Here is a 13,936-nt window from a genome sequence, read left to right as displayed (position 1 = left end):
GGTGTATACTAGACCTATTTTATCGTAAGAAATTGTGGATCCATATACATTTCACTTTACAAATTCAGCTACAGCTTGATATGAATATATAAATAGGTATCTATATTATGAAAAACCTCAGGTTTCATGTGTTTTTCTTTATTCATTTTCATGCACCTATAACCCTGCATGATAACGTAACGTTTTACATATAAATTGCAAATTACACATTCAATATACATATGTCAGAACGAAGAAAACTGAAGCCATGTACCTAAATCTACTAGCCGGATAGAATACCAGATTACAAACGATTATAGTACTACTTCATTTAACAGAAAAACATTACGCAGATCCTAAATCCACCTTTATTACATAAAATACTCAATTTATTTGTTATGTTAGAAATCCTATTGACACTTATAGGCATCGACAGTAAATGACAAATTATGATCGAGTTCCACTGCCTATAACAGCCGATATCGCACCGATATTGTGTAACTAGCTTTAAATAATGCGTAACTATAAATATATTATTGTCACAGAAATAATAACTTTATTCTTTGTGCTTAAGACTCAAATTGTATTGTTAAAATAAAACCTGCAATTCTTCAGTTCAATTAAATGTATGTACGTGGAATTCCTAGAGGAATGTCGTAGAGAAAACAATTGCATCAATATGCATATTGATGGATTGAATCAATTAATTAATTCAATTAAAATGTCACTGTACCTACTTCAATGACATAGATTTGTAATTGCGTAGGAACCTTAGCTTTCATTGTGTTTCAACGCTTCATAATTAATTAAAATTAATGCCAGCACCTGTACCTGTACGGATTGTACCTACCTTTTGTATACTTTCGTGTTAAAGTAGTCATATATAGATAAAACATAAAAGTCTCATGGAAGTATCTCGATAGATACAGGAAAAATTAAAATGCTGAAAATTGGAATTAAATATATATACTTAGGAAAATTCATACAAGGAAATCGGAACTTCTCCAACACAATACAAATATCGATGACAATTGCGGTTACAATGCATTTCAGAAAATACATCGATAACCACGAGCAGTTTCTCCACATCGCAACGTAAATGGCACGCGTCGAATATCGAATTAATACAACCAATTGTAAATAACATGAAGTTGGCAGCTAAAACCGTTTCACAATAACACACGTAGAAGGCAGGCTTTCCTAATTTATACTGGAAAAGACACAGCTCAAGACTTATAGAAGCAAATTTATGACAAAATTCTTGTACACATTTAGGGAAATATACGCCTCTATTTGGCTTCTAAGCATAGCGTTGACTAAGAAACTTAATTTAATTTATCACATCTCGCCGACCGATTGACGTGTGACATCGAGTGACCAAATAACGCGTGAACTGTGATCGAATCGATAATGATAGGTACTTGTTTCTTGTTTCCACATTCTTAGAGTACTGCATACTGCAAATTTTAGTCGGCCGATAGTGTGTTTGAACTCATAAATCAGTATGAAGATGGATGGTAGTACATACATTACAAAATTCAGGTATTTAGCAGGTATCAGAATGACTGAAAATTTAGATTGGAATAATAATTTTCTCAAAAAAAAAACTTTTGCAAACCATCGGGTCAACTGTCGGCCAACTCTTAAGTCTGTAGGTTCGGACACTCTTAAGATTAGGCGTATCGTTTATGTTTTAAATTCGCTTGAAATGGGTATACTGGTTCACTTAAAAAATTGATATTCGTGATCTGATACTCTGTGGGAAAATAGGAAAAATGTTTATAAGCATCTAACATCTGTTATCTTAAATGCAGTTTGTTAATTGTTATTGGAATCCGTGCGGTGTTATGAAACTGGATTAGCGCGATCTTCCAAATATGTTTTATGATTCAGTAAATTGGATTCCACTGTTTGTAAACTAGTTATAGGTACTTATATTATTATTTAATTAATCATGTAAAAGGATGTACTGAAATACATACAAGATGCCCATAGATTTACCTACGTCTAGCCACAGATTATATAATAGTTACTACGTAACAGATAAATCACTCCATACAAAAAAGTCCATACCTACTGTTATAAGCACCTACAAGTTCCCCAACTACCTACAAATTCCTAGCTGCGTTATAAAATGAACCTTAAAAGCTCGAGTGCTAGATTGTTATTCCAATGCGATAGCGCACAGTTCAGTGACCGCAACCGTGCCGTGGCCGTGCTTAGGGTTGCTTCTTACAATTTATTTATATTTAAGTAGGAAAACAAAGTTACGCTTATTTTAAGATAGCCTTTTTTAAAACTGAGTTTTTTAAATAAAAAGTAATATCAAGAATATTTTTCTTTAGTTAACTATTGCATTGCCTACTAAAATGGAGTAGGTATGGGTACATATTACTAAATATTACCTAATACGTAAGCATAGGTAAGTAAAGCTTTCGTCAAAATCAAAGGCGGTTTCCAACTATTTTTCGAGCACAAGTGCCATACCCCATATGGTACGACTCCGTCGAGTGTTGATACATGCCTTAAATTGGTTTCTGCGTAGCGACACGCGTAATGTTCCGAGTCGTCATTAAGTTGGACCAGAACTATATACCTACTTACACTCGAGATGTGTTTTGAGCTACAAAACTCACAATACAGTTCATATAACTAAGTAGGTATCTAAAGTAAAATAAGTACCTAATGATCTCTGTTGTTAAAGTCATAAAGTAGGTAAATATTAATTAAAAAAAAAATAGAAATACTAGATAAGTTCATAAATATAAAATGTTTCTAAATCTTACAATAGTCACATATAAACCAATACAACTCAAAATAATCCATCAGTTTGTAAGGTAGCTTAAAAACCTAATAAAAACCAACAGCATAACATGCCACGAAATAAAAATAATAATATTGGAGCGCGCGCGGCGCGTGTGACTGTTGTGCGCCCTGAGCCGCGTGGGGCTACCGGCACAGATTATATAATAGTTACTACGTAACAGATAAATCACTCCATACAAAAAAGTCCATACCTACTGTTATAAGCACCTACAAGTTCCCAAACTACCTACAAATTCATAGCTGCGTTAGAAAATGAACCTTAAAAACTCCAGCGCTCGATTGTTATTTCAATGCGATAGCGCACAGGTCAGTGACCGCGACCGTGCCGACAGCGAGCGTAGGGTTGCCTCTTACAATTAAATAGGGAAACAAAGTTACCCTTATTTGTAACTGACTTTCCAATTTTATCCAGAACTCGGTAATCATTGCATGTATAACTAAGTATAAGGTATAAGTATCTAAAATTTAAGTATCTAAAGTAAGTCGCTTATTTTTAAAATGACAAAGAAGATAAGTATTTTTACTTTAAAAAATATAGAAACCATTTATATAAAATAATAATTTAATAATAATTTTTTTGTATAAAATATTTCTAAATAGTTCCTACCTACACAAATCAAAATAGTGCTTCAGTTTATTAAATAATTTTAAAAACCTAATAAAAATAGACAATGACTGACCTGTCTACATCTCTAGGTAAACGGAAAAACGAAAGCTTTATATTTTTTCTTTTACTAGATCTGCGTGCAACCAAGCACAGTACATAACTGGCCAGAGGTCGACATCTCCACTAATAAAAATAATAAACATAAAACGCGCGCGTCGCGAGCGGCTGTCGAAAGCCCTGTGCCGCGTGGGGCTACCGGTAACCCAGCGAGCGGTAGGCATTTATCGCGCGCAAGTACGTCGAGTGACAGAGGCCTGGTCTAGCCCCTTAGCGAATAGGAGCGTGACTATAATTTCCATATCGTGAGTAATTAATGAAAAACAAACAGTAATTTATTGCCTATCTTTACGCATTACTTGATCGAAGGTTGCTTCACCGAGTAAATGAACTTCGTACATGTAAATGTGTTTACATTTTTTACACATGGATGCATTCTTGTCACTAGTAGGCTTAGGTGCTTATTCTTAAATATTTCAGTTAGGCATTTTGAAAGCTTGGAAAAAAACTAATTTAAGTGTTGTAAAATTACATACTTACATTATTTACCTTAATACTTTTAAATATGGTCATCAATTTCTTTTAAAGTACCGAGATACGATCAAACTTGCAATACTGTTTAGAATATCGAAACAACGAGTCTATTACTTATTGATTATCATAACCAAACTCGTGACTCGGCTACAAATCGCAGAACTAATGTTGAATTAACTGCGTTGTATTGTAATCGCTACTGTTAAGCAAATATTAACAATTGGTGCGGAATAATATAGCGTCAATACGCATGGATAATTACCCGTTAAGTAATTTGATTTTAATTTTCATTCATACTTGATTTATAGCCATTACAGACTTGAATATTAAAACAGTGATTAAAAATAAGTAATACAAATATTAAAATTGCAATGCAACTTATCAATAAATGGTTATTTCGCTTAGGTATCATTAGCCATGGGCAGCGCAATTTTTTCTACGTAAGTACCTTTCTATTCGCAAAAATTGCGCGGATGTTTTCCTTATCCCACATAAAAATTCTCCATTCATTACTAGCGTGAATTGTGCCATTATATTCATACAAATGCAAATTAACTATTATTATCTACTCATGAAATTTTTATGCCAACATGATTACTCACTTTGACCTTACATTAAGTAAAAGACGGTGTAGGCGCACCATTTTTGGAACGTACAACATTTCTTTATTAAACACATTACATACAATTACTTTGATTAAACACATTAAAAGAAATTACAAGATTGGTACAGGACATGTGTAATTGACTTTATATTTCAACTGAGACACAGTCGCTTAACCTTTCGCGATGATATAAAATTTATATTAACCGATTCTCCTTTTTAAGTTCAAAATAAGTAGTGGTAATGTATAAAATATATTTTATTCAATGCTAAATGTAGGCCTTTTATAACATATGGCCTGGCGAAAAGGAGAATTGTGGCAATCACTGAATACTTATTAAAAATTCAACACATCGATGTGTATTCTTGGCACGAATTTGTGTCGAGCCGTGTGCCGAAATACGGACGTTGGCACTTAATATTTTAACATTTTGGTGCAACGTATATACGCAAATACTAATAAATTACTGACGCTGTTACAGCATCGGTAACTATGTCAATATGTTTTTGACCTATTTACATTTTGATCGACAATCCTACTAATATTATAAACGCGAAAGTTTGTATGTATGGATGTATGGATGTTTGTTACTCTTTCACGCAAAAACTACTGAATGGATTTTAATGAAACTTTCCAATAATATAGCTTTATACATCAGAATAACACATAGGCTACAATTTGTAAACATATTGTTCGAAATACTAAACCTGTGCAGACGAAGTCGCGGGCACCAGCTAGTCTTCAATATTTAAACGATCTCTTTAGTGTAAAGTCTTGTTGCCATCAATATCACATTTATTGCAATTCATCATAAATATAATCCAATTCGCGAACAATGGATCAATGGCAAAACAATGTTTAGATTGTGATCCAGATCTTATCAATTTATTGTATTGCACTGTTACCCTTTCCTATCGTGCAATAGATCATAGTTGTTAACTTCTCTATGATTAAGTTTAGCAATATGTTTATGTCACTAAATGGGCTGGTCATATCTGTTACAGGATTGATGATCTTTGAAAGCAGAGGCACTCCAGAACTAATTTTAATTACGACGATGTCCTGTTGTGCCTTAACTTTATGAGGCTGACAATGCAAAAGGGAAATTATGATAGATTGGACAAAAAGGTTCAAAATGAGTTCTTCATCTTCACCATCAAAAGAATCCATTTAGAATTATCTTTCTTACGCTCATCAATTCAAACATTCTTATTCACTTTACCATTGTCCAGACCACCATCATACCACATTCCTAAACCAAAAACCAACCAGTAACCTTATCAGATACAACCTTGTTAACCATGTCATCGTTAAGTTATATTGTAAGTGTTACACCACATCTATTACTAGGTAGCAAATGCCAGGCTCTATTTACTGGTAGCATTGTGATGCGTGCAAGATACGCTAACTTGTTCACCTTTCTTCCTTTGATGTTTCAAAACAGCTTATACAATATAATGATGTACTTAGGCTTAATGAAACCTGTCTTCTGAAGTACTGTAGTGATTGCTCGCTGGATTTTGTTTTGTTTTTGGCTGGTAGACAAAAGACTGTTGATTTTTGTTTTTTGAGGTGTTGTGTTTTAATTGTATTATTCTGGTTTATGAATAAAACTAAAAAAATGTACGTACCTATCGTTACTTAAAGTTATTAAAAGATATTTCGAAACTGAGACATGCCTCAATCCTCTTTATTAATCTGTAATAATACAGTATGGACACATGAATTATCGTAACAATATTTTTTGTATAACCTGTTGATAGCTGTAATTTCTTGACATGGGTTATAATTTTTCTGACAGTTGTTATTTCTGAATTGTAATGAGATGTATCATCAACATTTTTGACTCGTCAACAAATTGTGCTCATTTATTTACCGTTGTTACAGGGAGCAGTGACGAATGTCAAGGTAGTCAACACACAAACAAATAAACATGGGATTCTCGGCGAGGTTACAGGTATGTAAAACGGTAACTTTATGATATTATCTAATCTTAATGAAGATCATTCGCCCCTGAATGCTGCGAACCAATTTGCTTGTTAACAAACATTCGTCTAACTCAATCTTTGATGCTCGACTTTAATAAATTCGTCGAGATGTCTTGATAACGCTTTCGTACTTTATAATCGTAAGTTTGGCAACTTATTGCAACACTTCATGTGCCAACTTAACATAGACAATGGGGACCGGTAAGTAAAAAATATATGCAATTTACTGAGCATTTAAAAGATAAAGCTTTAGTGAAAAAAACCGGCCAAGTGCGAGTCGGACTCGTGCACGAAGGGTTCCGTAAATTACAGTTAAATCAACCTATCTCAAAAACTATAAGAGATACTTTGATCAAACCAAAATCGTTGAAAGAGTTAATTAGCATGCATCACCTCTATTTTTTTAGAATTTTATACCCGTAGTTATAAAAATAGAGGGGGACATACTTTTACGAGAGCTGATATCTCAAAACCGTTCACTTTAAGAAAAATGTTTTTAGAAAACTTTATATCATTTTAAAAGACCTTTCCATTGATACCCCACACGGGTATGTACATCGAAAAAAAAAATTTCATCCCTCAGTTACATGTATGGGGGGCCCCACCCCCAATTCTTTTTTTTACTATTTAGTGTCATATTTTTGTAGCGGTTCATACAACACATATTCCCATCAAATTTCATCACTGTAGTACTTATAGTTTCCGAGTAAATCGGCTGTGACAGACGGACAGACGGACAGACGGACAGACGGACATGACGAAACTATAAGGGTTCCGTTTTTGCCATTTTGGCTACGGAACCCTAAAAACTAGCTTTTAGATCTAAGCACGTAATGTGGTAAAAAGATGTTCGCGTGGGAAAGATAAGAGCTGAAGTAAGTGCGTCAAGGTTGTGAGATGAAGATGTGTGATACAGATTGAATGAAGCTGTCTTAATTAAAATGAAACTTGGCGGAAACTAGGTAGTAGGTATATTTGCATGAGAATGGGGTTTTCATCGTAACCTAATCTAGTGATTTATCTAAAGCGCTATAATGTTTATTTATATCTTCATTGCGTGATAAAGTCGTTTTTGTCAACTTATTGCAAAGATTGCAAATTGTCACTGACAGATCTATTTATTTTACTTCTACTCAATTTTATTTAGAGAGAGTACCTATCTGTAGCTTGAGTTTGATTTATATTTTTTTCATTATTCGCGGCGTTATCATGTTATCTTAGTTGCAACGTCAGTAAGTAAACAATCCATAATGACATTCTTCTCGCCAATACCGAGAATTTCTACAACAATATGCAATAATTTTCCTTTAATCGCATACCATTACAAAGTTGTCGCCACTACTTTGTTAACGTTATTTAACATATCGATTATTACTTGGATCGATAACTCCGGTAATCGATTCATAACAAACTGGTTTGTTCCTTTGAGTGCTAAGCAACATTATTCAATGTCATTGGCAAGAAAACATGTCATTAAGTACTGAAGTGCAGTCGTAATTATGCCAAGTAATGTTATTGAATACTGGCTCCTACGTAGCCCATCTTGGGCTTAATTCGACTATAATGTCTTTGAATTTAACGAGTTTTCGCTTGGAAGTAGACTTTTAGAATTATAGTAGTGACTTTTGAAAAGACTTTCCTTATAGGACTGGTAGGTTACTGAGATGGCTTCAAAAGGCAGCGTCTTTTTAGCCAACAGAAGATTTTTAAATAGATTTGTCACCCGAAAGTATTAGTTTAAAATTCGAACTTTTGAATAAGATACTTTGAGAAGAAATAGCAACTTAAAAAATATAAATTGTTAGGTACTTTATTTGAGTATCTGTTCAAGAGTTCACACAGGGCTTCTTCAGCTACTTGATATATAAAAATAGAGTAAAAAACGAATTGTTTTCAAAGATGAGTATGTAGTTTAATTAAACAGGAAATCTTTACTACAGTAAGCACACGATATTCATCGCTTAGAACAGTGTTATGTGTTTTTTTTTGTTATAGTAATGATGAAATCTTTGAGGGACGTTATATTTACGTGGACTTCCTCATCATTTAACATAGTTGCAAGGTCAAAGCATAATGAATATGTATAACTATAACAATCAGGTTGAAAAAGCGTAAATTTTTTAGTTTTTTGTTATATATATAGAGTCGATTTCGTTGAAAACTTAAAAGACACATATAAAAAAACTTACTTCAATAATATACCTAAAATCTTCTGCGAAGTCTGAAAAATAATATGCTATAAACCAAACAGGTCAAACGGAGAACCTCCTTTTCTGGAAATCGGTTTAATATTCAAGTAACTATTCTATGCTTATATACGAAATAATATGAGGTAAGCGACACTGAAATAAATATATGCTAAGCTTTCAAATAACCGATTCTAATATGTTTACTAAGACGGTTTAGCAAATTCAATGTCGCCTACGCGTAATAGCTTCGAGTATTGACGTGAGCCAACTTTACGGCCATACTTTAACCATAGAGCTATGCAAAATGTTTACAATGATAGGTATTTAACCTTTGGCGTAGAATATCTATAAAGCATGGAACTTATTGCGGACTTTCAACTGATTTTACTTACATAGATACCTAAATTGCGGGAGAGCTATATTTCTCTTATATAAAGAAAGAAAGCTAAATATTGATTTAATTTGGAATGGGATAACTCGATACCAATTTTTATATACAATCAACCAATAACATGTATGACCCACTTTGAAATTTTATCAAAATTCGTTTGGACCTGCTTAAACAATGTTCTTTATCATTTCCAGTGCATTCCGAATTTCAATCTTATTTTACATTTTATTGTCTCTAAGAAAACTTGCTTAAAAAGGGTTATACATATCTCATTGGTACATACCTAGCAGGGAATCTGTAAGGACAACACAAAATTTCAATTTAGTCGATTTAAATATTTTAACTTATCTTTCTTTCCACAGTTGCTGACATGCCTGGTGCTGTACGCATCAAGCGCACACGCAATCATGGTGAAGTTCGGCACTAAAGGAGGTCCCATCGAGCCCCCCACCCCGGAGCCCTCACCCCCTCCGAGGCCCTTCCGGGAACCCGCGCCTGTTTGGGAGGAACGCTCCAACGACACACCCGATCCTAATGCTCATTGGTAATATTATTAATCTTTTTGTTTTTCTTTATTTTATTTTTGGTGGATTTTTTTTACTCATAACAAATGCTCCTTAGGAAAAATACCTGTCTTATTTTTTTTATTCTCTCTTTTCATCAGAATTCGGGGGTTGGTTTACAGAGTTTAGTTATGGCATTTGTAAAGAAGTTAAAGGAGTTTAAATAAAGCATGTGGGATTTTGGTCATTAAACTACATAACAACAGAAAGGAGTTATACCTACTATATGATTTGTAGCTTAATTCATAGGTCTAGATAAAAATCCTTTAAAAATTAGGAACTGAGGGATATTTAGAAGGTGACTGCAAGGATGGGAATCGAAAAGGAATAAACAGTCAAAGGAATTCATCTAATAAATTCATAAAAGGTCACTTATAATGATTGAAACCGCCGGCGGAAGCTAGTTCACTATGATTATGTTTTTTATGAAACTATGATGATTATTGTACAGATTAATCTAACACTCTTGGTGAAGGGCTAATCTTTTTCTTTTGTGAATCTAGGAAAATTCATGAAGATGCATTCTTTGACTACTTCGGTGAAGAGTGGCCGGCCTCCAAGTGAAGATATTTTGTTCCTCTGTATTTTATATGTTTCTAAGAGCGCGGGCACACTTCAAAGATTTAGTCGGCCGATAGTTGTAATTGCTCATAAATGAGTGTGAAGATGAATGTTTCTTTATTTTGAATATTTATATTTTTTCCTACAAAAAACCGACTAAGAAGTTGCATTGTGCGCGGGCTAAAGCTTCTGCAAAGATCTTTTGTTCTTCATGAAGCTTTTCGTGATCAAAGGATGCAAAATGCATAATTTCTAACTACATATTGTAATTTTAATATATGCTTGATTTCTATCAAAATAATATTCAGTATTAAAAAATAATGTTTAAGTGTTATTTTTATGTATTTTAAACAAGATTGCTAATATTGCGACTTTGAATTTTTATTTTAATATTAATAAATCACCTGAAACTACTGAATATGTGCATGTATTTGTAAATTAATATTTTATTGTGATAAATAAAATTAAAATTTGTAAAATTTATTGCTTAGCTTTACTGTAAGTGCTAAAGATTTAATAGTTTGTATCAACTATGTTTCTATTAAAATTATATTTGTAGTTCCAATTAAAATACTCATATTTATATATTTTATTGTGATTCTTATATACAAATTATACCATTTTATTAGTTAAAGTAAAATAGAAATAAGAAAAGAACATACCTACTACCTAAGAGTATACCTACGTGTATTTACATAAAAAATATAAAATAAGTAGTGTTCCTAGTTTATAAACGTGAGGCCTTGACCTATCTCTGAAAAGAGGTTAACTAGGTCGCAATAAAAAAAAAACAAGACAATTATTCAAATTTAAATTTGGAACTCTCTTCCCTCAGGCGGCCTCCATTCTTCGTGCCCCAGCCGAGATACACTAACGTGATCTACAACTCTCAGCCGTCTCCTCAAGCACCTCAAACAAATGCGCAACGTTTCGTCAACTCTTACATCCCTATCAAGCCCATACTTGCCAGCACGAGAAGCCAAGCGGCCCCGAACATGCCAGCATCTATCCTTGGCTCCCAAAACCTGCCAGGAGTCGGTATCCGCTACTTCTTCCCAGCTTACACAGTTCAAAGGAAGCATCCAAGACCTGATGATGCTAAGCACAATATGATTGATAATCAGGATGTGGGGAATGCTGGTGTTGTAGATTCAGCTAGCGACTTCCAGTGGAAATATGAGAAGGACTCCACGCGGCGGAACATCAGAAATTCTAATGAAGTAAGTTGAGAAATATTGCTCTAAAAATCATTTTAAAAAGCATGAAAAGGAATATAAACGTATACAAATTTTAGTGTCGTTTGGCATGAAATAAGCGTGAAATTTTTACATTTTCATGTTATCACATAGCATCACAATTTCAATATCTGAGTGTTGGTTGGGCGCCATTTTCACGTCATAGAAATAAGTGGAAAAAATCTAGTGGACAACCTAAACGTCAGTGTGTTTCACTATACCTACACAATATTGGACTCAAAAAATACCAGCTTAACTGCTAGATTTAGTCCTTTAATTTTGTTCGGGACGGTGGTTTAAACCTAGTCCAAAAGCCGGTACACTTTAAGACCACGTTTTATAATAAGGTGGAACAACCTTATTAATACTGACTTTACTTCCAGGGTACAGCACGAGCTCCAGCATACCAATGGCCTGCCTACGTCGCCCCACGGCATCACTAACGTTACTAAGTTCTTTGCAACATGGTCATCATGTCGACAAATGAACGCCGAAGTAACTGTGATGTTTAAATTAAGAACTAGGTTAAGACAAAAGTGCCAGATGTATCTATGTTTATACAATACTAAAACCTTAAAGCGTTGGCGGCTGTAATACGATATGGTCATACATGACAATAAGAGTATCCGCAAACTGCAAACTTTTTGTCGGCCGATAGTTTGTTTGGGCTCAAGAATGAGTATGAAGATGAATGATAGGACTCACATTGTAAAGGTCAGATATTTAGCCAGTATCAAAATGACTGAAAAGTCTGATTGGATTAAAGGTATTCTTTAAAAATAAATTGAGAACTGTCGGGTTCACTGTCGGTCGACCATTTCGTTTGGAGTGTGGGGGTACTCTAAGTCTAGATTTTCATATTTATTGATGTTAATTGACATTGCCAGATAGCACGGTATTTTTGTTGCATGTTCCACAAAGTTTTATTTATGCTTTACAAAATGAGATAAGGATTATCGTAGCACGTGTGAATAGAATTAATATTAGATTCACTACATAAAACTGAATAAGGAATACCCAAACCAATCATTTCGGTTTTACATACCATTCATGAAAATGTCGTTGTGTGTACAGTTTAGAGTTTGCTCAATTATTTCGAGTAAACATAGCTTGAACATTGACGGAACTTCTTTTGTTTCATTTTGTCGAGTAAAAACTCAAAAAATGTCGTCTAACCGCTCTAACCAGTGACTTAGTTTTTGGTATAAATCCTATTTTTAGGCGCTGCTAGATGCGTATCACAAAATAGTGAAGTACACAAAGGCGTGTCCGATTTTTTTATAATTTTTTTGTGGTGACCTTACATTGTAGGAATAGGTATTTAGTAATGTTCTTGTTTTGTGTTAATTGTTTCTTTTTTGTACATTGTATTCAGCCAGTTCCTAAAACAAATGAAGTCCTTAATGAAGTTTGTTAGGAACGAATTTAAATTTCTACGCAATACTTTGCCCTTCACGGCTTCGTCACCGCCATAGACATCAAGAAAACCGTAAACAGTTCCTGTAAATAAAAAATTTTGTTGGCTGCCAAGGTCATATATTGTAAATAATTTAAACGATATACATCTAAGAATAATATTGCCATTATGTAATTTGTATTGTTCTATGCTTACTTTATTTGGTCGTTTGGTGCAGGAGTAACATTTTGTCATCTAACGACTAAAAGAGCGTCGAAAATAAATACAAAATTAGTTTTTAAAATACCGACGTGACCATTAAGTCCAGAGAGTGTGACGGAAGTTCTTTGTTCATTGTGGTGAATCTCTATTGCAGTCTATTGCTATATAGAGATGTAATTGTTCGGTAATCTTCTTTCGAACTTTCTAAGTTTTAATTCAATCTTAAGTAATTCCCATCTAATGATTTTTGATTCCAATCTCGCATAGTTCATTATTGTTATACATTTAAACCTATTTTATGTAATGAAAGTAGCTTTCGTTTCGATTTGTTATTTCCTTTTAACGATTTTAGTTAACTACTGTAATGTGTTTGATTACTATATGTATAACTTAGCTGTAATTATGCTTGTAAATATGTAAAATAAATAAATATATAATTTTTTTATTTTGTGTTTTGGTTTATAAAATATTAAGTTTTTAATTTACATAGTATATCAGTTTGAAAGAAAACAGCGAAAACTGAATGCAAATTTATAAACTAATAAAACCAACTGAACTCAAAGTATGAATTATATGATGCCTATTGACACCAATTCTAGACAGATAGATGGCATCAATAGTATCAATAGTAAGTATGTCACTTATGCAGCCATAAGTCTGCCATCCCACGCAAACGAGTACTAACTTCCAAATTACAAATTATAACGCTTAACATTTACACACACACCTTTAAAGACTAAACACATAATGACATTAAGTGGTTAAGTGTCACAGATTAAAGAGA

The 13,936-nt window shown here is 33.5% G+C and overlaps 1 protein-coding gene across 1 annotated transcript in view; it reads left to right on the top strand.

Annotated features, from left to right (window-relative positions):
- Positions 1–13,597, top strand: part of LOC110374837 (uncharacterized) — a 40,128-nt gene extending 26,531 nt beyond the window's left edge. The window contains exons 2-5 of the mRNA XM_021332731.3: positions 6,495–6,564; positions 9,538–9,719; positions 11,135–11,519; positions 11,918–13,597. Coding sequence (XP_021188406.2) covers positions 6,541–6,564; positions 9,538–9,719; positions 11,135–11,519; positions 11,918–11,977 — 651 coding nt within the window. The 5' untranslated portion in view covers positions 6,495–6,540 and the 3' untranslated portion in view covers positions 11,978–13,597. The remainder of the gene's footprint in view (positions 1–6,494; positions 6,565–9,537; positions 9,720–11,134; positions 11,520–11,917) is intronic.
- Positions 13,598–13,936: the final 339 nt, after the last annotated feature.

The sequence above is a fragment of the Helicoverpa armigera genome, chromosome 4 (assembly GCF_030705265.1).
Source record: "Helicoverpa armigera isolate CAAS_96S chromosome 4, ASM3070526v1, whole genome shotgun sequence".
In the NCBI taxonomy this organism is placed as follows: Eukaryota; Metazoa; Arthropoda; class Insecta; order Lepidoptera; family Noctuidae; genus Helicoverpa; species Helicoverpa armigera.
The sequence above is the reverse complement of the archived record's forward strand: the minus strand, read 5'-3'. Positions and strand labels throughout refer to the sequence as shown.